At 43.1% G+C, this 26,021-nt stretch overlaps 2 protein-coding genes across 4 annotated transcripts in view; both read right to left on the reverse strand.

Annotated features, from left to right (window-relative positions):
• Positions 1–26,021, reverse strand: part of LOC308292257 (selection and upkeep of intraepithelial T-cells protein 1-like) — an 89,571-nt gene that overhangs the window by 17,297 nt on the left and 46,253 nt on the right. The gene's annotated exons all lie outside the window — the stretch shown is intronic.
• LOC308293280 (uncharacterized protein) lies at positions 4,524–24,672 on the reverse strand. The gene is made up of 2 exons (XM_080735734.1): positions 24,603–24,672; positions 4,524–14,009 (listed from the first exon to the last, which is right to left on the reverse strand). The coding sequence occupies exon 2, from the start codon at positions 13,888–13,890 to the stop codon at positions 6,313–6,315; it is 7,578 nt and encodes a 2,525-aa protein (XP_080591860.1). The 5' UTR covers positions 13,891–14,009; positions 24,603–24,672; the 3' UTR covers positions 4,524–6,312.

The raw sequence follows: 26,021 nt of genomic DNA on the forward strand, positions 1-26,021 counted from the left end.
TACACAGATATATGGGCATAAATGGACGTATCGGCACAAGGGCTGACTCATACAGAGATCTCCATATATGGGCATATGGGCAGATCTCCATATGGGCTACATATATGGGCATATGGGCAGGGCATATGGGCAATCTGACATCACTTCTGCTGACTCAAAGACAAACAGTTAAACAGATGGTCTACATATATGGGCATATGGGCATTCTGACATCACTTCTGCCGACTCAAAGACAAACAGGCAAACAGATGGTCGCTGACTCATTGTGACATAAAATGGACGCAATTTCCGTATATGGGCATAAAGGGGACACAGATACAGAGATCTCCATATATGGGCATATGGGCAGATCTCCATATATGGGCAAGAACCGTTCGTCCCACGGGCACGCGCGTTCTCCATATATGGGCATAAAATGAATGCCCCCATATATGGGCATAAAATGGATTGCAGACAGACAGATACAGATATCTCCATATATGGACATAAATGGACAGAGGCAAACAGATGGTCAAAGATCTCCATATATGGGCATAAAATGGACGCAGACAGACAGATACAGATATCTCCATATATGGGCATAAATGGACACAGGCAAACAGATGTTCAAAACGGGTCCTATGACAACAGGTATAATGAGGTTTGCATTAAAGGGGGAACCGGCACTGTGTCTGCAACACAGTTGGAGGCACAGACAGATACTCCATATATGGGCATAAAATGGACGCAGATAGACAGATATCTCCATATATGGGCATAAAATGGACCCAGAACTATAACTGCAGTGATCTCCATATATGGACATAAAATGGACAGCGACATACAGACAGACAGATACAGATAACTCCATATATGGGCATATATGGACACAGGCAGACAGATGGTCAAAACGGGTCCTATGAAAACAGGTATAATGGGGTTTGCATTAAAGGGCGGGGCATTCATTCCCTATTTACATTGTTCCGAGTTGGCCAGGTCGCCGACTAGACGCTGGAGCTTCTAGTATATTATAATTGGCAATGGCTTTAAGTTATTCCCAATGACAGAATTCATGAACCACTAAATAAATGCACCATTTACCAAATACAAATAATACAAGTTGACATTGTGTTCTATTGTTTCAGGGTGGATGTTCTCTTGAAGTGAGGATGATGATGGTGATGAAGGACCCCCCCCCCCCCCCCCCCTCCAGCAGGACAGAGGTACGTAACGTGCTCCATGTGGGGTTTGACCTCTGCGTGCAGGGTTTGACCTCTGCGTGCAGGGTTTGACCTCTGCATGCAGGGTTTGACCTCTGCGTGCAGGGTTTGACCTCCAGACTGCAGTGTGATGACCCTCTGTTAAAGTCAAGTGATGATAGCTTCAATGTGAAGTGAATTCCTGCTCCACACTGATTGCTGCTAACAGGAGAATGACTGTCCTTTAGTCAGGTGATTGTGATTGTATGGCAAATGGAGTGGCAAAGTGAGTTTAACGTTATTTAACGTTGTTTAATGCAATCAGATAGGACTTTTCTGTGTGGATGTTTGGGCTGTCAAGGCCAGAAAGTCGTTTTTTACCACTCAGTAGGCGTTGTGCGCCCAGCAGGCCCGTGTATCACTGATACACGGTGGAGGGGCAAGGTGGTCCGGCCGCCGGGCCTGCTGGACGCACAACGCCTACTGAGGGGCACATTGCCGGACCACCTTGCCCCTCCACCGTGTATCAGTGAAACAGGTTTAACTGAGTTGCAAACACTCGGAAACTAATTAAGGCCACTTGCTTGAAACCCACATTTGCATATCATATGGTCCTAACCTTCACTGAAGCTCAAGGTGGCCCCTTAGTTTTAGTTTTTTCGCAATAAAAACAAAAAACCCCAAGTATGAAAAGAATAACATTAAAACTAATAAAAACTAAAGGCCTGTACATACTTTCCCCAACACTTCGGTCAAAAGGTCCTTTTCTACCATAAAATCAAGTCACTGGAGACTTCTGAAAAGCATTGCACTGAATGAGAGTTCGGAAATGTGCATGTTGGAGCGTCGCAACTCGCCGAAGATGTTTCGTAGAGACTATGGACAGGCCTTAAGTGTTTTCACACAAATTTAAACTAATAAAAAACGGCAAACCCGCTCTTAAAACTAATTGAATTACAAAAAAAGAACATCAAAATGAACCGAAACTAAACTATATTTAAAGTTTTCTCCTTCTCTCCTCTCCCGCGAGCAGGGCTTGATGATCGGATTGGTGCTCGAGTGGACCGGCGCTGCATCTTGTCGAGTAGGTGATGTGTTGTTTGTGTGTTTGTAACCCTGCCTCACCAGGCTTTCTAATGTGGGTTGTTTGGTTCAGAAAGGCTGAGAATACAATAATAAGTTTACTCTTGAGAGCATAAAAATTACCCCCGCCTCAAATTACTTTCATTTTGGGGGGTTAAATAAAGTTATATTTTAAAAATAGGGTTAGCTTTAAAATAGGCCTATTTAGACAATGTAAAGATTACAGCCACCTCAATGTACCCATTGGAATTTTATTGGCCAATGTGAATGTTATTCCTGTGGGTTATACTTGATATAGATCATTATAAGTAACCCACCTCAGTGCAATTCACCTGTTTACATGTTTAAAGGAGTCATTTAACACATTTCTCCACCTGCCACCCGTATTTCTGCCTCAAAATGACTTTATTTCATTCTTGAGGGTTTTATTTGAATAAGTCCACCCAACATACCAGCTGTGAGTATCTGGCTTTGGTACCAACAGTGCTTAATTGTGGGGGAGCAAGGGGGAACAAGTTCCCTCACCTCTTTGATTGGATCTGAGACCTTCCCTGTCAATCAAAATAGTGCTGTTTGTTGATATGTACTTTTAATCCTTCCAAATAGAGACGATAAGAGACCTTTGTGGCTGCAGCATTTTCCTTGACTTTATATTTCCATGTTTTTGTTAAATTGCTTGTAAATCTTTCTGAAGTGGAGCTTCATAGGTGACAGGTCCACTTATTCAGATTCCACATTGATAGATTGACTAGCAGTGTTCTGATGGGCCACACAGCCAACTGTTGCTGCTAATGTTATCCTGGATGAGTACATTTAGGTCAGAAGAGGACCTGTTGTAGTCTACATTTGTACAGGTCAAAAGGGTAACTGTTGTATATTTGCAATATTACACTAGAGGGTGTGTGTTATCATCAATATTGGCACTGCTGAGCTACACAAATGCAGTTCATTTACCATTTAGCACATACATGGGCAGGAATACTAATAAATGATTGGTTTCAGCTGTTCCAAACGCGCTAACATGACCGCCTTTAATTACCTCAGTTTACTGTATATTAGCAGCTTAATGACTAGTCTAGCCTACTGCTAGTCTTTTTCTTATGTACAATGCATCTGTATTTAAGTTCATAAAGTTAACAAAGAACATATAAATGCATTTGAAATTAATAAAAAAAAAAAGTAAAAAAAATAGCAAAAATAACAGATGTACAAGCTCAAAACGTGTCGCACTGCGACGCGTTGAGCTTGTACATCTGCTATTTTTGCTATTTTGGACTGTGGCCCTCTGGAGTGAGTGTGAAAATGTAGTGGCCCTCTCCATCATCAAAGTTGCCCACCCCTGATTTAGCCCTTCGAAAGGGTATTTTCCTCACACAGACAGCTAGGAGGAACACACCCAGGGAATCAAGTTAGCTCATATTAGTTTAGGTTACACACAAGTATTCATAATAAACATCATATAACTCAATGTACAGCCATGATTCTCTCTCTCTCCTCTTCACTGCAACACCTGGATATTGTAGTCCTGAATTAGTTTAGTTTATTTAACACTAAGAGAGTAACAAAACAACATGAATCAGTTTAGTTTCTACAGTAAGACTAAGAGACAAAACAACATGAATCAGTTTAGTTTCTACAGTAAGACTAAGAGACAAAACAACATGAATCAGTTTAGTTTCTACAGTAAGACTAAGAGAGTAACAAAACAACATGAATCAGTTTAGTTTCTACAGTAAGACTAAGAGTCAAAACAACATGAATCAGTTTAGTTTCTACAGTAAGACTAAGAGACAAAACAACATGAATCAGTTTAGTTTCTACAGTAAGACTAAGAGACAAAACAATATGAATCAGTTTAGTTTCTACAGTAAGACTAAGAGACAAAACAATATGAATCAGTTTAGTTTCTACAGTAAGACTAAGAGACAAAACAATATGAATCAGTTTAGTTTCTACAGTAAGACTAAGAGAGTAACAAAACAACATGAATCAGTTTAGTTTCTACAGTAAGACTAAGAGACAAAACAACATGAATCAGTTTAGTTTCTACAGTAACACTAAGAGAGTAACAAAACAACATGAATCAGTTTAGTTTCTACAGTAAGACTAAGAGACAAAACAACATGAATCAGTTTAGTTTCTACAGTAAGACTAAGAGAGTAACAAAACAACATGAATCAATTTAGTTTCTACAGTAAGACTAAGAGAGGAACAAAACAACACGAGGCAAACTGTCCATGTAGACTGATTTATTACATAATTATTATATTCCATGTGGTGTAATGTTAAAGACAGGTAGCCTACTGCATGTCAACCAATAACTTGGCATCAAATCACATAGTCCACTTCTATGGCATAACAAAACATTACAACAGTATGTCTTATTCTATTAAGTGCAAAGTGATATTTATTTTACACACACACAAAGAAAAAGAAAAAGAAAAGGAAAAGCAGAAACAATATCCTCTCAACATTAAACAGATGCAGTCATGACACCTGAAAATGATCCATCTTTGTGGTGTATTGTATTGTATTCTGCATTGATACAGTAGGCCTACATTGTGTAGCCTAGTAGACACCTCTGTAGTTGTATTGTATTCTGCATTGATACAGTAGGCCTACATTGTGTAGCCTAGTAGACACCTCTGTAGTTGTATTGTATTCTGCATTGATACAGTAGGCCTACATTGTGTAGCCTAGTAGACACCTCTGTAGTTGTATTGTATTCTGCATTGATACAGTAGGACTACATTGTGTAGCCTAGTAGACACCTCTGTAGTTGTATTGTATTCTGCATTGATACAGTAGGCCTACACTGTGTAGCCTAGTAGACACCTCTGTAGTTGTATTGTATTCTGCATTGATACAGTAGGCCTACACTGTGTAGCCTAGTAGACACCTCTGTAGTTGGTATCGCCTGTACGTCTACAATGGTGGTCAGGGAAGTAAGGTGGTGTTGAATGAATGACATTCCTGAGAGTCGGTGTTTAAAACATTCCAAGAAATAAAGCCTCTTCGTAGCAGAACTCATCCTTCTACAATAGCAGGCTGTTACACCACCATCTTCATGTTACACCACCATCTGTTACACCACCATCTGTTACACCACCATCATGTTACACCACCATCATGTTACACCACCATCTGTTACACCACCATCTGTAGCAGAACTCATCCTTCTACAATAGCAGGCTGTTACACCACCATCTGTTACACCACCATCTGTTACACCACCATCTGTAGCAGAACTCATCCTTCTACAATAGCAGGCTGTTACACCACCATCTGTTACACCATCTTCATGTTACACCACCATCATGTTACACCACCATCTGTTACACCACCATCTGTTACACCATCTTCATGTTACACCACCATCATGTTACACCACCATCTGTTACACCACCATCTTCATGTTACACCACCATCATGTTACACCACCATCTGTTACACCACCATCTGTTACACCATCTTCATGTTACACCACCATCATGTTACACCACCATCATGTTACACCACCATCTGTTACACCACCATCTTCATGTTACACCACCACCATCATGTTACACCACCATCTGTTACACCATCTTCATGTTACACCACCATCTGTTACACCACCATCTGTTACACCACCATCTGTTACACCATCTTCATGTTACACCACCATCTGTTACACCATCATCATGTTACACCACCATCTGTTACACCACCATCTGTTACACCACCATCTGTTACACCATCTTCATGTTACACCACCATCTGTTACACCACCATCTGTTACACCCCCATCTGTTAGTTGCTGGTTGCTGCTGTTCTCCAGTTCACCCTCTCTTTCCTTCAGTTGAACTGAGAGCTTTTCTACGTGGGTGCGTAGGTCCTCCAGGTCCTGTGTCAGTTTATTTTGCTGTATCTTGCTCTTATCCACCTCTTTGGTAGTGTTCTCCAGTTCACTCTCTCTTAACTGCAGTTGAACTTTAAGCTCCTCTAGTTGGTTTCTTTGATCCTCCAGGTCCTGTGTCAGTTCATGTTGCTCGTTGGGGCTCTTCTCCACCTATTTGATTGTGTTCTCCAGTTCACTCTCTCTTGACTGCAGTTGAACTTTGAGCTTCTCGACTTGGTTGTTCAGATCCTGCTGGTCTTGGATTAGTTGTTTTTGATAGCTCTTGCTCTCCTCCACCTCTTTGGTAGTGTTCTCCAGTTCACACTCTCTTTCCATCAATTGATCTGTGAGCTTCTCTACTTGGTTGTTCAGACCTTGCTGGTCTTGGATCAGTTGCTGTTGATATTGTTTGCTCTTCTCCATCTCTTTGGTAGAGCTTTGCAGTTCCTTCTCTCTTTGCTTCAGTAGTTGGTCTTTCTCTCCTATTCTCCTATCTCTGTCTATCAGTGTCTGGTTGATGTTCTCCAGTTTGCTCTCTCTTGACTGCAGTTGAACTTTAAGCTCCTCTACTTGGTTTCTCAAGTCCTCCAGGTCATGTTGCTGGTTGGTGCTCTTCTCCACCTGTTTGATCGTGTTCTCCAGTTCACTCTCTCTTTCTTTCAGTTGAACTGTGAGCTTCTCTACTACGTTTCTCCGACCCTCCAGGTCCTGTGTCAGTTTATGTTGCTGACTCTTGCTCTTCTCCATCTGTTTGGTAGTGTTCTCCAGTTCACTCTCTCTTTCCTTAAGTTGAACTGTGAGCTTTTCTACGTGGGTGCGTAGGTCCTGCAGGTCCTGGATAAGTTTAGTTTGCTGACTCTTGCTCTTCTCCACCTCTTTGGTAGTGTTCTCCAGTTCACTCTCTCTTTGCATCAGTTGAACTGTGAGCTTCTCTACTTGATTGTTCAGAACTTGCTGGTCTTGGATCAGTTGCTGTTGATATCTCTTGCTCTTCTCCACCGTGTTGGTAGTGTTCTGCAGTTCACTCTCTGTTTGCTTCAGTAGTTGGTCTTTCTCTTCTATTCTCCTATCTCTGTCTACCAGTGTCTGGTTGATCTTCCCCAGTTCGCTCTCGCTTGACTGCAGTTGAACTTTAAGCTCCTCGACTTGGTTTCTCTGATCCTCCAGGTCCCGTGTCAGTTCATGTTGCTGGTTGGTGCTCTTCTTCATCTGTTTGATCGTGTTTTCCAGTTCACTCTCTTTATCTTTCAGTTGAACTTTGAGCTTCTCTACTTGGTTGTTCAGATCCTGCTGGTCTTGGATCATTTGCTGTTGATAGCTCTTGCTCTCCTCCACCTCTTCGGTGGTGTTCTCCAGTTCACTCGCTCTTGCCTTCAGTTGAACTATGAGTTGTTGTTGATATCTCTGGCTCTTCTCCACCTCTTTGATAGTGTCCTGCAGTTCCCTGTATCTTTGCTTCAGTAGTTGGTCTGTTGTCTGGTTGATCTTCTCCAGTTCTCTCTCTCTGTCATGCAGTTTAACTGTGAGCTCCTCTACAACGTTTCTCTGATCATCCAGGTCCTGTGTCAGTTTATGTTGCTGGTTGCTGCTGTTCTCCAGTTCACCCTCTCTTTCCTTCAGTTGAACTGAGAGCTTTTCTACGTGGGTGCGTAGGTCCTCCAGGTCCTGTGTCAGTTTATTTTGCTGTATCTTGCTCTTATCCACCTCTTTGGTAGTGTTCTCCAGTTCACTCTCTCTTAACTGCAGTTGAACTTTAAGCTCCTCTAGTTGGTTTCTTTGATCCTCCAGGTCCTGTGTCAGTTCATGTTGCTGGTTGGGGCTCTTCTCCACCTGTTTGATCGTGTTCTCCAGTTCACTCTCTCTTGACTGCAGTTGAACTTTGAGCTTCTCTACTTGGTTGTTCAGATCCTGCTGGTCTTGGATTAGTTGTTTTTGATAGCTCTTGCTCTCCTCCACCTCTTTGGTAGTGTTCTCCAGTTCACACTCTCTTTCCATCAGTTGATCTGTGAGCTTCTTTACTTGGTTGTTCAGACCTTGCTGGTCTTGGATCAGTTGCTGTTGATATTGTTTGCTCTTCTCCATCTCTTTGGTAGAGCTTTGCAGTTCCTTCTCTCTTTGCTTCAGTAGTTGGTCTTTCTCTCCTATTCTCCTATCTCTGTCTATCAGTGTCTGGTTGATGTTCTCCAGTTTGCTCTCTCTTGACTGCAGTTGAACTTTAAGCTCCTCTACTTGGTTTCTCAAGTCCTCCCGGTCATGTTGCTGGTTGGTGCTCTTCTCCACCTGTTTGATCGTGTTCTCCAGTTCACTCTCTCTTTCTTTCAGTTGAACTGTGAGCTTCTCTACTACGTTTCTCCGACCCTCCAGGTCCTGTGTCAGTTTATGTTGCTGACTCTTGCTCTTCTCCATCTGTTTGGTAGTGTTCTCCAGTTCACTCTCTCTTTCCTTAAGTTGAACTGTGAGCTTTTCTACGTGGGTGCGTAGGTCCTGCAGGTCCTGGATCAGTTTAGTTTGCTGACTCTTGCTCTTCTCCACCTCTTTGGTAGTGTTCTCCAGTTCACTCTCTCTTTGCATCAGTTGAACTGTGAGCTTCTCTACTTGGTTGTTCAGAACTTGCTGGTCTTGGATCAGTTGCTGTTGATATCTCTTGCTCTTCTCCACCGTCTTGGTAGTGTTCTGCAGTTCACTCTCTGTTTGCTTCAGTAGTTGGTCTTTCTCTTCTATTCTCCTATCTCTGTCTACCAGTGTCTGGTTGATCTTCCCCAGTTCGCTCTCGCTTGACTGCAGTTGAACTTTAAGCTCCTCGACTTGGTTTCTCTGATCCTCCAGGTCCCGTGTCAGTTCATGTTGCTGGTTGGTGCTCTTCTTCATCTGTTTGATCGTGTTTTCCAGTTCACTCTCTTTATCTTTCAGTTGAACTTTGAGCTTCTCTACTTGGTTGTACAGATCCTGCTGGTCTTGGATCAGTTGCTGTTGATAGCTCTTGCTCTCCTCCACCTCTTCGGTGGTGTTCTCCAGTTCACTCGCTCTTGCCTTCAGTTGAACGATGAGTTGTTGTTGATATCTCTGGCTCTTCTCCACCTCTTTGATAGTGTCCTGCAGTTCCCTGTATCTTTGCTTCAGTAGTTGGTCTGTTGTCTGGTTGATCTTCTCCAGTTCTCTCTCTCTGTCATGCAGTTTAACTGTGAGCTCCTCTACAACGTTTCTCTGATCATCCAGGTCCTGTGTCAGTTTATGTTGCTGGTTGCTGCTGTTCTCCAGTTCACCCTCTCTTTCCTTCAGTTGAACTGAGAGCTTTTCTACGTGGGTGCGTAGGTCCTCCAGGTCCTGTGTCAGTTTATTTTGCTGTATCTTGCTCTTATCAACCTCTTTGGTAGTGTTCTCCAGTTCACTCTCTCTTAACTGCAGTTGAACTTTAAGCTCCTCTAGTTGGTTTCTTTGATCCTCCAGGTCCTGTGTCAGTTCATGTTGCTGGTTGGGGCTCTTCTCCACCTGTTTGATTGTGTTCTCCAGTTCACTCTCTCTTGACTGCAGTTGAACTTTGAGCTTCTCTACTTGGTTGTTCAGATCCTGCTGGTCTTGGATTAGCTGTTTTTGATAGCTCTTGCTCTCCTCCACCTCTTTGGTAGTGTTCTCCAGTTCACACTCTCTTTCCATCAGTTGATCTGTGAGCTTCTCTACTTGGTTGTTCAGACCTTGCTGGTCTTGGATCAGTTGCTGTTGATATTGTTTGCTCTTCTCCATCTCTTTGGTAGAGCTTTGCAGTTCCTTCTCTCGTTGCTTCAGTAGTTGGTCTTTCTCTCCTATTCTCCTATCTCTGTCTATCAGTGTCTGGTTGATGTTCTCCAGTTTGCTCTCTCTTGACTGCAGTTGAACTTTAAGCTCCTCTACTTGGTTTCTCAAGTCCTCCAGGTCATGTTGCTGGTTGGTGCCCTTCTCCACCTGTTTGATCGTGTTCTCCAGTTCACTCTCTCTTTCTTTCAGTTGAACTGTGAGCTTCTCTACTACATTTCTCCGACCCTCCAGGTCCTGTGTCAGTTTATGTTGCTGACTCTTGCTCTTCTCCATCTGTTTGGTAGTGTTCTCCAGTTCACTCTCTCTTTCCTTAAGTTGAACTGTGAGCTTTTCTACGTGGGTGCGTAGGTCCTGCTGGTCTTGGATCAGTTGCTGTTGATATTGTTTGCTCTTCTCCATCTCTTTGGTAGAGCTTTGCAGTTCCTTCTCTCTTTGCTTCAGTAGTTGGTCTTTCTCTCCTATTCTCCTATCTCTGTCTATCAGTGTCTGGTTGATGTTCTCCAGTTTGCTCTCTCTTGACTGCAGTTGAACTTTAAGCTCCTCTACTTGGTTTCTCAAGTCCTCCAGGTCATGTTGCTGGTTGGTGCCCTTCTCCACCTGTTTGATCGTGTTCTCCAGTTCACTCTCTCTTTCTTTCAGTTGAACTGTGAGCTTCTCTACTACATTTCTCCGACCCTCCAGGTCCTGTGTCAGTTTATGTTGCTGACTCTTGCTCTTCTCCACCTCTTTGGTAGTGTTCTCCAGTTCACTCTCTCTTTGCATCAGTTGAACTGTGAGCTTCTCTACTTGGTTGTTCAGAACTTGCTGGTCTTGGATCAGTTGCTGTTGATATCTCTTGCTCTTCTCCACCGTGTTGGTAGTGTTCTGCAGTTCACTCTCTGTTTGCTTCAGTAGTTGGTCTTTCTCTTCTATTCTCCTATCTCTGTCTACCAGTGTCTGGTTGATCTTCCCCAGTTCGCTCTCGCTTGACTGCAGTTGAACTTTAAGCTCCTCGACTTGGTTTCTCTGATCCTCCAGGTCCTGTGTCAGTTCATGTTGCTGGTTGGTGCTCTTCTTCATCTGTTTGATCGTGTTTTCCAGTTCACTCTCTTTATCTTTCAGTTGAACTTTGAGCTTCTCTACGTGGTTGTTCAGAACTTGCTGGTCTCGGATCAGTTGCTGTTGATATTGTTTGCTCTTCTCCATCTCTTTGGTAGAGCTTTGCAGTTCCTTCTCTCTTTGCTTCAGTAGTTGGTCTTTCTCTCCTATTCTCCTATCTCTGTCTATCAGTGTCTGGTTGATGTTCTCCAGTTTGCTCTCTCTTGACTGCAGTTGAACTTTAAGCTCCTCTACTTGGTTTCTCAAGTCCTCCAGGTCATGTTGCTGGTTGGTGCCCTTCTCCACCTGTTTGATCGTGTTCTCCAGTTCACTCTCTCTTTCTTTCAGTTGAACTGTGAGCTTCTCTACTACATTTCTCCGACCCTCCAGGTCCTGTGTCAGTTTATGTTGCTGACTCTTGCTCTTCTCCACCTCTTTGGTAGTGTTCTCCAGTTCACTCTCTCTTTGCATCAGTTGAACTGTGAGCTTCTCTACTTGGTTGTTCAGAACTTGCTGGTCTTGGATCAGTTGCTGTTGATATCTCTTGCTCTTCTCCACCGTGTTGGTAGTGTTCTGCAGTTCACTCTCTGTTTGCTTCAGTAGTTGGTCTTTCTCTTCTATTCTCCTATCTCTGTCTACCAGTGTCTGGTTGATCTTCCCCAGTTCGCTCTCGCTTGACTGCAGTTGAACTTTAAGCTCCTCGACTTGGTTTCTCTGATCCTCCAGGTCCCGTGTCAGTTCATGTTGCTGGTTGGTGCTCTTCTTCATCTGTTTGATCGTGTTTTCCAGTTCACTCTCTTTATCTTTCAGTTGAACTTTGAGCTTCTCTACGTGGTTGTTCAGAACTTGCTGGTCTCGGGTCAGTTGCTTTTGATATCTCTTGCTCTTCTCCATCTCTTTGGTAGTGTTCTCCAGTTCACTCTCTCTTTCTATCAGTTGAACTGTGAGCTTCTCTACTTGGTTGTTCAGATCTTGCTGGTCTTGGATCAGTTGCTGTTGATATTGTTTGCTCTTCTCCACCTCTTTGGTAGTGCTCTGCAGTTCCCTCTCTCTTTCCTTCAGTATTTGGTCTTTCTCTCCTATTCTCCTATCCTTGTCTATCAGTGTCTGGTTGATGTTCTCCAGTTCACGCTCTCTTTCTTTCAGTTGAAGTGTGAGCTTCTCTACTTGGTTGTTCAGATCTTGCTGGTCTTGGATCAGTTGCTGTTGATAGCTCTTGTTCTCCTCCATCTCTTTGGTAGTGTTCTCCAGTTCACTCGCTCTTGCCTTCAGTTGAACTATGAGTTGTTGTTGATATCTCTGGCTCTTCTCCATCTCTTTGGTAGAGCTTTGCAGTTCCTTCTCTCTTTGCTTCAGTAGTTGGTCTTTCTCTCCTATTCTCCTATCTCTGTCTATCAGTGTCTGGTTGATGTTCTCCAGTTCACTCTCTCTTGACTGCAGTTGAACTTTAAGCTCCTCTACTTGGTTTCTCTGATCCTCCAGGTGCCGTGTCAGTTCATGTTGCTGGTTGGTGCTCTTCTCCACCTGTTTGGTTGTGTTCTCCAGTTCACTCTCTCTTTCTTTCAGTTGAACTGTGAGCTTCTCCACTTGGTTGTTCAGATCTTGCTGGTCTTGGATCAGTTGCTGTTGATAGCTCTTGCTCTCCTCCATCTCTTTGATAGTGTCCTGCAGTTCCTTGTATCTTTGCTTCAGTAGTTGGTCGTTTGTCTGGTTGATCTTCTCCAGTTTTCTCTCTCTGTCATGCAGTTGAACTGTGAGCTCCTCTACAACGTTTCTCTGATCATCCAGGTCCTGTGTCAGTTTATGTTGCTGACTCTTGCTCTTCTCCACCTGTTTGGTTGTGTTCTCCAGTTCACTTTCTCTTTCTTTCAGTTGAACTGTGAGCTTCTCTACTACGTTTCTCTGACCCTCCAGGTCCTGTGTCAGTTTATGTTGCTGACTCTTGCTCTTCTTCATCTGTTTGGTAGTGTTCTCCAGTTCACTCTCTCTTTCCTTAAGTTGAACTGTGAGCTTTTCTACGTGGGTGCGTAGGTCCTGCAGGTCCTGGATCAGTTTAGTTTGCTGTATCTTGCCCTTCTCCCCCTCTTTGGTAGTGTTTTCCAGTTCGCTCTCTCTTTGCATCAGTTGAACTTTGAGCTTCTCTACTTGGTTGTTCAGAACTTGCTGGTCTTGCATCAGTTGCTGTTGATATCTCTTGTTTTTCTCCACCTCTTTGGTAGTGCTCTGCAGTTCACTCTCTCTTGCCTTCAGTTGAACTATGAGCTGTTGTTGATTTCTCTGGCTCTTCTCCATCTCTTTGGTAGTGTTCTGCAGTTCCTTCTCTCTTTGCTTCAGTAGTTGGTCTTTCTCTCCTATTCTCCTATCTCTGTCTATCAGTGTCTGGTTGATCTTCTCCAGCTCTCTCTTTCTATCCTGCAGTTGAATTGTGAGCTTGTCTACTACATTCCTCTGATCCTCCAGGTCCTGTGTCAGTTCATGTTGCTCACACTCTCTTTCCATCAGTTGATCTGTGAGCTTCTCTACTTGGTTGTTCAGATCCTGCTGGTCTTGGATTAGTTGTTTTTGATAGCTCTTGCTCTCCTCCACCTCTTTGGTAGTGTTCTCCAGTTCACACTCTATTTCCATCAGTTGATCTGTGAGCTTCTCTACTTGGTTGTTCAGACCTTGCTGGTCTTGGATCAGTTGCTGTTGATATTGTTTGCTCTTCTCCATCTCTTTGGTAGAGCTTTGCAGTTCCTTCTCTCTTTGCTTCAGTAGTTGGTCTTTCTCTCCTATTCTCCTATCTCTGTCTATCTGTCTTGACTGCAGTTGAACTTTAAGCTCCTCTACTTGGTTTCTCAAGTCCTCCAGGTCATGTTGCTGGTTGGTGCTCTTCTCCATCTGTTTGATCGTATTCTGCAGTTCATTCTCTCTTTCCCTCAGTTGAACTGTGAGCTTCTCTACTTGGGTGCGTAGGTCCGGGGTCAGGTACGGTTGCAGTTTTCGAGTCAGTAGAACCTCTTTTACAGAACAAAGAGATAGATAGAACAAATATGTTAACAGACATTGTAATACTGTGTGTGTGTGTGTGTGTGTGTGTGTGTGTGTGTGTGTGTGTGTGTGTGTGTGTGTGTGTGTGTGTGTGTGTGTGTGTGTGCGTGCGTGCGTGCGTGCGTGCGTGCGTGCGTGCGTGCGTGCGTGCGTGCGTGCGTGCGTGCGTGCGTGCGTGCGTGCGTGTGTGTGTTTTACAGCTTTCAAACAGCTGAAGATTAGGGACAGATTTGACCACATGGCACTATTTGACATTGTCATGGGGCATGCTGACATGGGAACATGCCGATTTACAATTCTGTCCCTGTCCCACCTCTCTGTAACAAGGAGACTGTGTAACAAGGAGACTGTGTAATAAGGAGACTCCCTGTAATAAGGAGACTCTGGGTGGCTCAAGTCCATCTCTCTGTAAGGAGACTCTTCAGCAGAGTGGTCACCCTCTCTACGTCTCCAGACTTACATGGGATCAGGCTTGCATATTTATTTATTTTAAGTTGACACATTTAGAGCTGAATTATCAGTTCCCTCTGCGTGTTTGCTGTTTCTGCAACTGTGGACACAGTAATAGTATCACTATTGTCTTTATGTTTCATACCAACTCCATCGGACTATTAATTTTTGCGACCGAAGGTCGCATATACTCTGAAAAACCGTGTCGCTTGAGTGACCTTCCTTCCTTCCTTCCTTCCTTCCGTAACCTCTGTGATATCAGTGTGATGTCAGCGAGTTGTGACATCACTTCCTGTACGGGGCGGCTACACGAAATGTGGATAACACTATATATGGAGATAGTCCAGTCCATCATGTCATGTGGGACTACCGTCATAGACAGTAGCCAAAAGAGAAGGATACACAAGACTAAAGGCCCATTCCCAGCGGCAGCGATAACTATGACGATAACGATTTAAAAAAAATGGTTTTCAATTGAAGTGGAGCGGCAGCATCCACCCAACACCGATAAAGACAACGATAGCCGACAACTGTATCGTTAGGATCAACAACGATGTGGTTACAGTGATATGGAACTGGGTCTCTGACAAACGGCGATGCGCTCTGTGCGAGCGGCTGTTAATTGGCGCCTCTTCACATTGATGTCCGATAACTTTATCGGACATCAATGTGAAGGCATAATTATCGCTGCGATATTTTATGGCTATCGTCATCGTTATCGCTGCCGCTGGGAATGGGCCTTAAGAAAGACAAAAAAAGGAGGAGGAGGATAAAGATACCAAAAGGAGAGAGAAGAAAGGGTGGATGAGGTACAATGTGTCTCAGAAAAGAAAAGGAGGTGGCAACGGGGGCGGCTAGATAAAGTTATTAGGCCTGGATCCGACTTTAAGTCGATGCACATGATTCCAGAAGTGTAGCGCTTATTCGCTCTTGTATCAAACTGGTACTCGAAACGTTCTTAGAATTTAATATATATTTTCTAAAGTAAATATGGGGGCTGCTGTGAAAAAAAAGAGAAGAATAAAAAAGAAAAAAAGGAGGAGGAGGATAAAGATACCAAAAGGAGAGAGAAGAAAGGGTGGATGAGGTACAATGTGCGGTATCCTCCTTGTCAAGCTCGACGTTGGTCATTTGGACCTATACATGGAGAAATGGAGCGAACCTGTTTGGCCTAAACATGGAGATGTGGTACAGAATGACTCATATATGGGCATAAAAAGTATGTCATGTGACATCACTTCCTGTACAGACAGTCAGACAGACAGACAGCCATTGACTCCGGCCTAACAATGGCTACTGTCTATGACGGTAGTCCCATATGACATGATGGACTGGACTATCTCCATATATAGTGTTCTCCACATCTCCATGTTTAATACAGTATCTGGCTTAAAGTCCTGTTCGCAATTTGGTGTTAGGGGAGTTTCTCACCTGAACTGAGTCAGTGGGTCCCTAGACATGAAAAATCACAGAGGTGCTCGTTCGCCATAGTGCCACGAATGGCGCAATGGCCAAATCAAATATGGCTGCCATCGGCTATGATGAAAATCCAACTTTTCTCTTTCTGGGTGTATATGCACATGTAATAGCTCTATTTGGACTAATTGTGGTGTGGGGAATTCATTTCTGATATTGTTTTGACATTTTGGGTGATTTGGACCTCAAAAGGTCATGGTCAAGGTCATTTTGCTATTCCGAAGATCGTGGGCCATAACTTGGCCATTGTTAGGAGTAAAAACAGGTGCAGTAGGTCTAAATCAACTAATGCTGACATGTATAACTCATTTCTGACATTGTTTTGACCATTAAGGATCATCTTGTCTTTGAAATATCAATGTCAATGCCATTTTTCAAAAACGATTTTGTTCATTACTTGCACTTTTATAGTATTTTTTGTAAGTTTGTTACTATTTTATAGTAAGTTTGTTTTGTTTATAACAAAATACATACTAGTGAGAAATACAACAAGTAAACATCCACATTTAACTTTAAAGGGGGGGTTTAAATGGGTGTTTAAATGAGCAAATAAGTCTATTTACAAATATAATTGACAAAACAAAATCACACACAAAATTAAATAACAATTTCCCTCAAAGTGCACCATATTGTGATTGTGTGCATGCAAGTTAGTATGAGGTGTTTTTACAGGATGGATTTGTCATTGTTCCATGGCAAAATATGATGCACAGAACTCCATCAGTGTCGAGTGTCTTGCTTCAGACATGGCAGGAGTGTACTAAAGTCAAAGTGCTCCTTCCTTCCATCCATCAGAGCTTGACATTGACTTTTTGAGGCAGTTGTCCTTTGGACAAGTATATTTCCCATTCACTTGTCCGGGGACAAAAGTCACTTGTCCGGATAAAAATGTCATACATTGAAATATTAACAAAAGGACGGCTAATGACCCCCCTTGCTCCCTCCACTCCATAGTATGGGCACTTGTCCCGGACAACAGGACAAGCCTTTATGTCATGCCCTGTTCCATGTTCCATTGGTTCTAGTCTTTCCTCAGGTTCCTTGGCTGTTGCAAGCAGGTGGCAAGAAATGCGATAGAAAGGTGCCTTGTTGGTCTCAGCCGTTGTACTTCTCTGCTACCAATACTGTGTCTTGTTCTGTCAAGGTCTTTGCCTCTCCAAAGTTTGTTAGATATTGTACTCGGTCAGAAGCCATAACTACATGTTTAAACCTCACCTGGCCCATGCAGTCCTCTCCTGTCTCCAAGGCATACCGGTATGTGCCTTGATCACTGTCTTGGCTAGTGGTGCTACAAGATGACTGCTTGATGCAGTGGAAGTGGGTCTCACCAGTGCCATACTGCTGCCAGATCTCCTTCATCCCCAGTGCTTGGAAATATGGGGTGTAGTATAGCAGTAATGTGAAGGAGACAACAACTCTCTGGGGTCCGCTCATAGTTCCGACATCCCATTATTCTGACCATTAGGTTAGTGAAGGTTAGGGATAGGCTTAGTTATAATGGAGGCTGTACATGCACCAGGTGTCAGCCTCCTCAATCCTATTCAAGATGTCTGGGATCTCTTCTCCACTAGCGACATCATCAACAGAGACAACAGAGCTGATAATGGTAAATGGACTGCATTTACAGTATATAGCGCTCTTCTCCAAAGCGCTGAACAATGTATTTCACATTCGCCCATTAACACACACATTCACACATACATTCACACCATGAAACCATGCAAGGTGCTCATCGGGGAGAAGTTAGGGGTTCAGTGTCTTGCTTAAGGACACTTCGACAAATAAGCAGGAGGAGCCAGAAATCGACCCTGGAACCTTCAGATTCCAAGGCAGCCGTTCTACCTACTGAGCCACTGTTGCCCGACAATGTGGGTAGCATCGCCACAAGCTTGAATGGACACCATATTCCGAACACACAGCTGGAGAGCTGTTTGTTCTCCTCAGACACACAGAATGTGTAAAGTTGATGAGGGATGGGTGTGTCTGTCGACTCTGTTATCTCTGATGATGATGAGGTGAAGAGATCCCAAAGATTGAACTAGATTGAGGAGGCTGTCACCAAGCCATTCACCCAACACTGCTAACATGTGGAGTCAACTGGCCCTATTATAACTAAACCTACCCATAACCCTAACCTAATGGAGGGAATAATGGGTCGCCAGGATTATGAGTGGACCCCAGAGAGTTGTCGTAGTGATACTTCCAAGCACTGGGGATTAAGTAGATCTGGTATCAGTATGGCACTAGGTGTGCAGCGGCACATGCTTCTACAGCATCAAGCAGTCTCTCATCTTGGAGCACCACTAGCCAAGACAGTGATCAGGGGACATATGCTTTGAAAACTGGAGATGACTGCATGGGCCAGGTAAGCATGCAGCTATGGCTTCAGCTATGGCTTCTGACCAAATACAATATCTAACAAACTTTGGAGAGGCAAAGACCTTGACAAAACAAGACACAGCATTGGTAGCAGAGAAGTACAACTGTTGAGACCAACAAGGCACCTTTCTAGTGCATGTCTTGCCACCTGCTTGCAACAGCCAATGAACCTGAGGAAAGACTAGAACCAATGGAACATGGATGGATGCAAGGAACACTTCGACTCTCGAGGATATGGCTGCCTTGCTGATGGATATCAGTGCATCATATTTTGTCATGGAACAATGGCAAATACATCCTGTAAAAACACTATACTAACTAACTTGGATGCACAAAATCACAATATGGTGCACTTTGAGGGAAATTGTTATTTAATTTTGTGTGTGCTTTTGTTGTGTGATTTTATTTGTCACTTTTATTGGTAAATAGTCATATTTGCTCATTTAAACACCCATTTAAAACCCCCCTTTAAAGTTAAATGTGGATGTTTACTTGTTGTATTTCTCACTAGTATGTATTTTGTTATAGACAAAACAAACTTACTATAAAATAGTGACAAACTTACATAAAATACTATAAAAGTGCAAGTAATGAACAAAATCGTTTTTGGAAAATGGCATTGACATTGATATTTCAAAGACAAGATGATCCTTAATGGTCAAAACAATGTCAGAAATGAATTATACATGTCAGCATTAGTTGATTTAGACCTACTGCACCTGTTATTACTCCTAACAATGGCCAAGTTATGGCCCACGGTCTTCGGAATAGCAAAATGACCTTGACCATGACCTTTTGAGGTCCAAATCACCCAAAATGGTCAAAACAATATCAGAAATGAATTCCCCACACCACAATTAGTCCAAATAGAGCTATTACATGTGCATATACACCCAGAAAGAGAAAAGTTGGATTTTCATCATAGCCGATGGCAGCCATATTTGATTTGGCCATTGCGCCATTCGTGGCACTATGGCGAACGAGCACCTCTGTGATTTTTCATGTCTAGGGACCCACTGACTCACCTCAGTTCAGGTGAGAAACTCCCCTAACACCAAATTGCGAACAGGACTTTAAGCGAGATACTGTATTAGTTTAGGCCCTATCGCTCACACCCTAGGTGGGGTTGGCGATAGGGCCTTTCTGTGTGGAGTTTGCATGTTCTCCCCGTGTATCCTAGGGTTGATACCCTCACAAAAACATGAACAAACTCCCCCCAGAATGATAACAACTAGAATCGTCAGAGAAACGCTGTGGTTGGCCAGATAGTCAAGAATTGGCGCACCCTGAGGTCGCATTCCACCCTCAGGTGTCTTACTAGTAATATTGACCACATTAGTGATCATGAAAACAGTCTTATCTTGATGAGGATACAGTATGGATGAAATCAATAGGTTTCGTACGAAACCCTTGTTTGTTTAACTATGGAAGGGATATTTCCTTCCTATGGGTGGCGCTCTCGCGCCACAAAGACAGAGAGTGCTAGACATTTGCTCCCAATAGGACAGTGTAATTGGCCGAGAGGGCATGTCAATCATGTTTCCTAAGGCCCGCCTCCTGCGACCGGCCTTATCTGCTGACGTGAACTACGTCACTTCCTCCAAAACGGCTTCTCTGCACGAGAAAGAGTCGAGAGTCAGAAGGAGGTATTCCTTCCAGAGTTAAACAAACAAGGGTTTCATACGAAACCTACTGTTTGTTGTCACTCTAACAGTCATATTTCCTTCCTATGGGATGCTTAGACTCCAGGAAGCGACGACGGCCAACAACTGATCACCCACACATCCACCGGGAGAAGACCACGCCCCCCTGGGCGTGGCTTCAACTACACAGGACCCTGGACCAACCAGACCCAGGGGTAGGGATCAATATCCTGCCTTATAAGGACCTAACAGACTGCATGACTAATGAGCAGAGTAAAGCTGCCTTATAAGGTATGGGGTCCCCCTTCACCAGACCATCCTTATAAGGTATGGGGTCCCCCTTCACCAGACCATCCTTATAAGGTATGGGGTCCCCCTTCACCAGACCATCCTTATAAGGTATGGGGTCCCCCTTCACCAGACCATCCTTATAAGGTATGGGGTCCCCCTTCACCAGACCATCCTTATAAGGTATGGGGTCCCCCTTCACCAGACTATCCTTATAAGGTATGGGGTCCCCCTTCACCAGACTATCCTTATAAGGTATGGGGTCCCCCTTCACCAGACCATCCTTATAAGGTATGGCCCCCCCCCCCCCCCCCCCCCCACACACTCTCTGGTCATAGAAGGAAGAAGTGAACAGACTGTGCCCTCCCAGTCCCTTTGTCACCTAAGAGGAGGATGCTGCCACCTGTAGGTCTGAATGTGTCAACGCCACGGGCAATACGTCCAGGTGATAATAAGCTGCAAACGTGGATGGCGACGACCAATTTGCCACCATGCAAACCTCCTGGATGGAGACCCCTCTAGAGAGGGCTCACGACGTCGACACCAAGCCCCCAGAACCTTGGGGGAGGCCTGATGTGCCATGGACATGGTGGCCGTTTTGAGGTGCTGCAGTTGGGGCCAGAAACATGAATGCGCATCTAGGCATCTTTGTATTGACTGCATGTTCATAGCGGAAGTGCTCGTTCATGAATTGGAGCCCCAGCGCGTCCATGAACACAAACTATGACGCAAAACGCGTCACATAGGCCCCACTACATCACGGTTTGGTTTTACTACCCGGAAGAAGGTGTGAAAACGCCTCATGCGCTTGGTGAGCAACTCAATGCAGGGCGATGTCCTCTCTATACTTCTTATAACTCTATGGTCGACACTCCCCTAGTGGAATGTGCCCTAAGGGTCTCGGGCAGAGGGACCTGGTCACTGGCATAAACTTAGCCTACACAATCCACCTAGAAATCATGGCCTTAAGCCCGGATCATAGTCGGGTCCGCGGTGGAAGGCTATCCACCGCAGTGTAGTCTTTTCGAGTCTTTTTGAGTCATGAAACTACAACGTTACATCATTCCTCGCGGTGGAGAGCTTTCCACCGCGAGTCCCAACACATCTCTCTGTTTTTACTATCAGACAGACAGGCTCTACACCCCGTTCACTGATTGGTCGACCTGAACCGGTCTAGACGGGGTAAAGGACTTCACCGTGGGCCGTGACTATGATGGCCTGCACTTATTTTCTGACTTGAGGTGGAAAGCATTCCACCTCAAAATTGCGGTGGATAGCTCTCCACCGTAGACTCTGATCCGGGCTTTAGCCACTCCTTTTCTGACTCTAGGCCTTTTGCCCTCTGGACAAGCAAGAGCCCTTTTGAAAGAGCACTTTGTAATTGACTCATCGACTCCCTTGCTGTGTGCCCTTCCCTTCCCTCTCAACGTGAACATTCTACACACACACACACACACACACACACACACACACACACACACACACACACACACACACACACACACACACACACACACACACACACCTTACTGGCCTTCATGAGCGACTGCTCGTCTGTGTAGTCTAAAACACTACACTTGTTTCATCTCCATGACAACAGCTCGTTGAGGAGCAGGTTTGTTGATTGTGGCCATTGAGGATTCACTTTTCACCAGTGAGCTCCTGCACTAACCAGTAGTAGACTTCTTTTATTTAATGTTCTTTTCTTTTCTTTTCTTTTCTTTTCTTTTCTTTTCTTTTCTTGGCAGCAGTTTTAGCAACAGTAGAAGCCTAGATTCCCAATCTGAATGAAAATGGCATGTTCAAAGTGTGTCAGTAAAAGAGAGTCTAAGAGGAATGGACTTAACAATATGTATTCATTCTATTTGTGCAAAGAGACTTGGCTCTGGTGTAGAGGCAGAGACCACAGTTGAACTGAAGCTCAACAAAAAGACTAATTGACAAGTAAAATCATGCACCCCACTCATAGATTCCAGCCAGTAAAACTTTACCCACGTAGGCCTGACCTAAGTTTTCTGAAAAACAATATTTTTAAAAAAGTAGCCTACAAAAACAAGTGACCACGGCTGGTCAAACTGTCCAAATGTCAGCGATTTTCAAACAGTAGAAACATGAGAAAATGACCTCAATTTATTTTTTGTGTTTTTCTTTTTTTTTTCTTTTTTTTTCTTTTTTTTTCATGTTAAAACAGTTCGAATGTTGATGAAGGTTTTCATTCAAAAATATAGTTGTTTTAAGGTAATGAAATGGTTACATCATTATGTTAAACTAGGCTGCTTTTGGAAGGAATTATCTGTGGTTTTGGGGGGCGGAGATGTTTGCGCATTGAGATTTTCACTGGGGTTTCTATTGGTCTAAGGAAAGCATTGTCTCGTATTTCACACACGCCCATACAGCGTGCTGCATCTGTTTGTATTCTTTGTATTGTAAACACTGACTTCATCTCGCTAATGTTAACAGAAGACAGTATTCTGGAAGATACATTTATTTTTTGATTCATACATCGTGATCTGAGTCGCTCTCGGGCGCACAAAGAAAGACGAGGCGAGCGTTAGCGGCTTCTCACTGTTATCGCTTGATGTTTTGGTCATAAAGTTAATTAATCGGTTCACTGGCTTTTAGCATTAAATAAATAACCTGCTGTGAGACTCTCAGTGTTTACTATTACAAATCATTAGTTCAAAGTGTGCTGCTAAACGCAGTAAAACAAAATGAAACGCTGCCTGTCTGTCCTGCGGGAGACCAACACATGATGTGTGCCAGACTTCACAACGAATGCAATGTTGCACTTACTGTACTGCTTGTTACTTTAACATTGTGGTAAAAGTAGGCCTAATAACACGACACCAACCAAAGTCAGAGCGAATCCAAAACCCCGTACTGTACGCACCGCAGAGAGCAGCAGCTCTGCAGCTGTGTGAGTGACAAACTTGATTTGCGCTTCGCCGTATCACCGTATTGCGGGGTTGTTGCGTGTCGAAAATAGCAGACATAAAAAATCACAATGCCGCGTGTTGAGACGTGTTGTGAGTTTGTAGCACTGATATTTCAATGCGAAACACCACAATACAGACACAGCAGCATGTGTGGGGAGATGGACTTTATATGCACCCAGCCAGCAGCCAGCCATCTAGGAATTAAACCAGTGACATTAAAAGTCAGATCTTGATAAAAAACTTTAATAATATAATAATCGCGGTGCATCCGTTTTTATTGCAATGGACTACATTAGCTTAGAGCATTGGTTCTCTAAGTTTGGGTCCGGGGACCCCCAGGGGTCCTTGAGGGTCCCCAGTTAAATGATAGGAACCAAATGGACCCTTATGGGTATGTGCATGACTTGTGTTATTATAGCAGCTTTGCAAAGTACAAGAATTGCACTGCCTGAAGTGCCAAGCCTTTGTGTGTTCACAATCACAATGTGACACATTGTGGGCTTGTAAATCTAAGTGGGTGATGTATGTTTTGAAATAATAATCTAAATCTACTAAATAACTAGTAAAGTTTTCAATGAGTAGTGGAGTAAAAGTACAACATTAGCCTAAGATGTAGTGGATTGTGGGTGTGGTTTGACTTGGGGGGAGTGATTTAGGGGTGTAGATAAGTACCTATTGTCCCTCCCATTGTCACACCCACTTCTGGCTGGCCAGAGGTGTCAACATGTTTCTTGTATTCAAATGGCTTTGGTTTTTATGGTGCAACAAGTTTCATATGTCCACAACTTCTTCAAATATGTTCCAATTTCAACAAATGATACATCATGTGAAAGCTTAGATTCTGTACTTGGATAATCTGTACAAAAAAGAAAAATGACCAATGCAGACATAAGGCACAAAGTACAGGACCCAGTCACATATGTTGCTACATACTGTACATAATAATGTACTGTAATACACTAAAATGTGTTCCCGGCCTGAATGTTAATACAGGCTGCTGCTGCTGATGGTAATAAAAACAGTGCATTCTAGCTGTGACAGTGGATCAGTCCACTGATAATACCTAATGCTCAGTTCACTTCATTTACACCTGGGTGTAAACGAGCTTAGTTAATATTTATTCATATAAAATACTAGTGTTTTACTGAACACACACACACGCACGCACGCACGCACGCACGCACGCACGCACGCACACACGCACGTGCGCGCACACACACACACACACACACACACACACACACACACACACACACACACACACACACACACACACTAAATCAATATTCATAACTGTGACTGACTGATCATGAATACACAGTATAATAAAGGTTAACATACAGTTTAAATTGTGTCTATTTGTTATCATCTCTCATACTTAGTTACTTACCCAGCTGATTGACGGATTCCTTTCTTTTATTCTTGTTCTCTGCTGGCTGGTGACTGAGGTAGTCATCACCACGACCTTTAACCACATAAAGACATTTAAGATGTGTTTTAACAACAACTCTTTCATCAGATTAACGAGTCACTGACTGGACAATACATTTGATATTAAATCACAATCAAGTCTTATACATGATGAAGAACAGCTTTAACATAACACATCAGATGATTATAAAACTATTATTGTAAATATGAATGTAAATGTGGTCTGAATTACTTATTCCTGTGTATTATGAGCACAATGCTCAACCAGTTAACCTGTTACCATGGGTCATTATTTTTAAGTTTTAGGACAAGTATATATTTTGTGTTTTTATTTTTAATATTACGTTAACATAATATAAAATGGAAAGAATGCATTACAAATACAACTGAATGTTAGGGTTGCTGTGGTCTCTTAGTAATGATAATTTGACCATTTTAAATCTAAAATCAATCTCGGTTGTCTTTATGTATTGCTGTGATCTCAGCTCTATGCAATGCTATAGCTTTGTATTATTACTAGAGGGTCGCGGCCCTTCGGGCCGCTCCCATCTAGTAAAAAATAATAATAATAATAATTAAAAAAAAAAAAAAAAAGTTAAAAAAAAAAGTTAAACATTTTTTGAAAAAAAAAGTTAAAAAAAAAGAAAAAAAACGTTAAAAAAAATTGGGGGGGGGAACTATTGTGGCGGAACTATTGTGCCGCAGCGCACGTTTCCGGTCGGACATATTTGACCGGCGGACTATTTTATACAGAGGCAAAATATGAGGGTAATAACGAATACAACTGTATACAGAGGTTTGGAAACGACATCTTGCAAAGGTGACATGGGTGTTTGAATTTTTAAGCTATATTTAGTACATATGTAGTACATCTTGGCCAAGTGGTTTGGTATTTAAGTTAGCGATACATGACCCGGAAGTAGATCACTTACTCTTTTGTAATATAAAGATTAGTTAGATTATGGATTCTTAAAGGGTTTCATCAGGATATGGAAACATTAATGTTGCAACGTTAGGTTTGAATTCACCTTTTATTTACAACAAGGTAACTACAGTATGACTCTTATAGTCTTGGAGGTAACGTGAACAGATTAGGTAAACATTCAGCAAGATTACCAGATCTACAAGCTGACAACATGTGGTCGTGCGCTGTAAGCTTGTAGATCTGCTATTGTTGGAGAAGATATTTGGTATCCACCTGTTTCCGCAAGACTTTACTGTATCATTATCTGCGGGACACTTCCAGTTAACAGCAGACATACAAGCTCACGTCGCGTCGCAGATGCAACCGTTGTGAGCTTGTAGATCACACTCGGCTGCGACGCCGGAAATGCTGCATGCCTTCTGCGCAATGCATGATGGGATGTTGGAAAGTTGT

The sequence above is a fragment of the Nannobrachium achirus genome (genome assembly GCF_963921795.1).
Source record: "Nannobrachium achirus genome assembly, chromosome: 10".
NCBI classification, from domain to species: Eukaryota; Metazoa; Chordata; class Actinopteri; order Myctophiformes; family Myctophidae; genus Nannobrachium; species Nannobrachium achirus.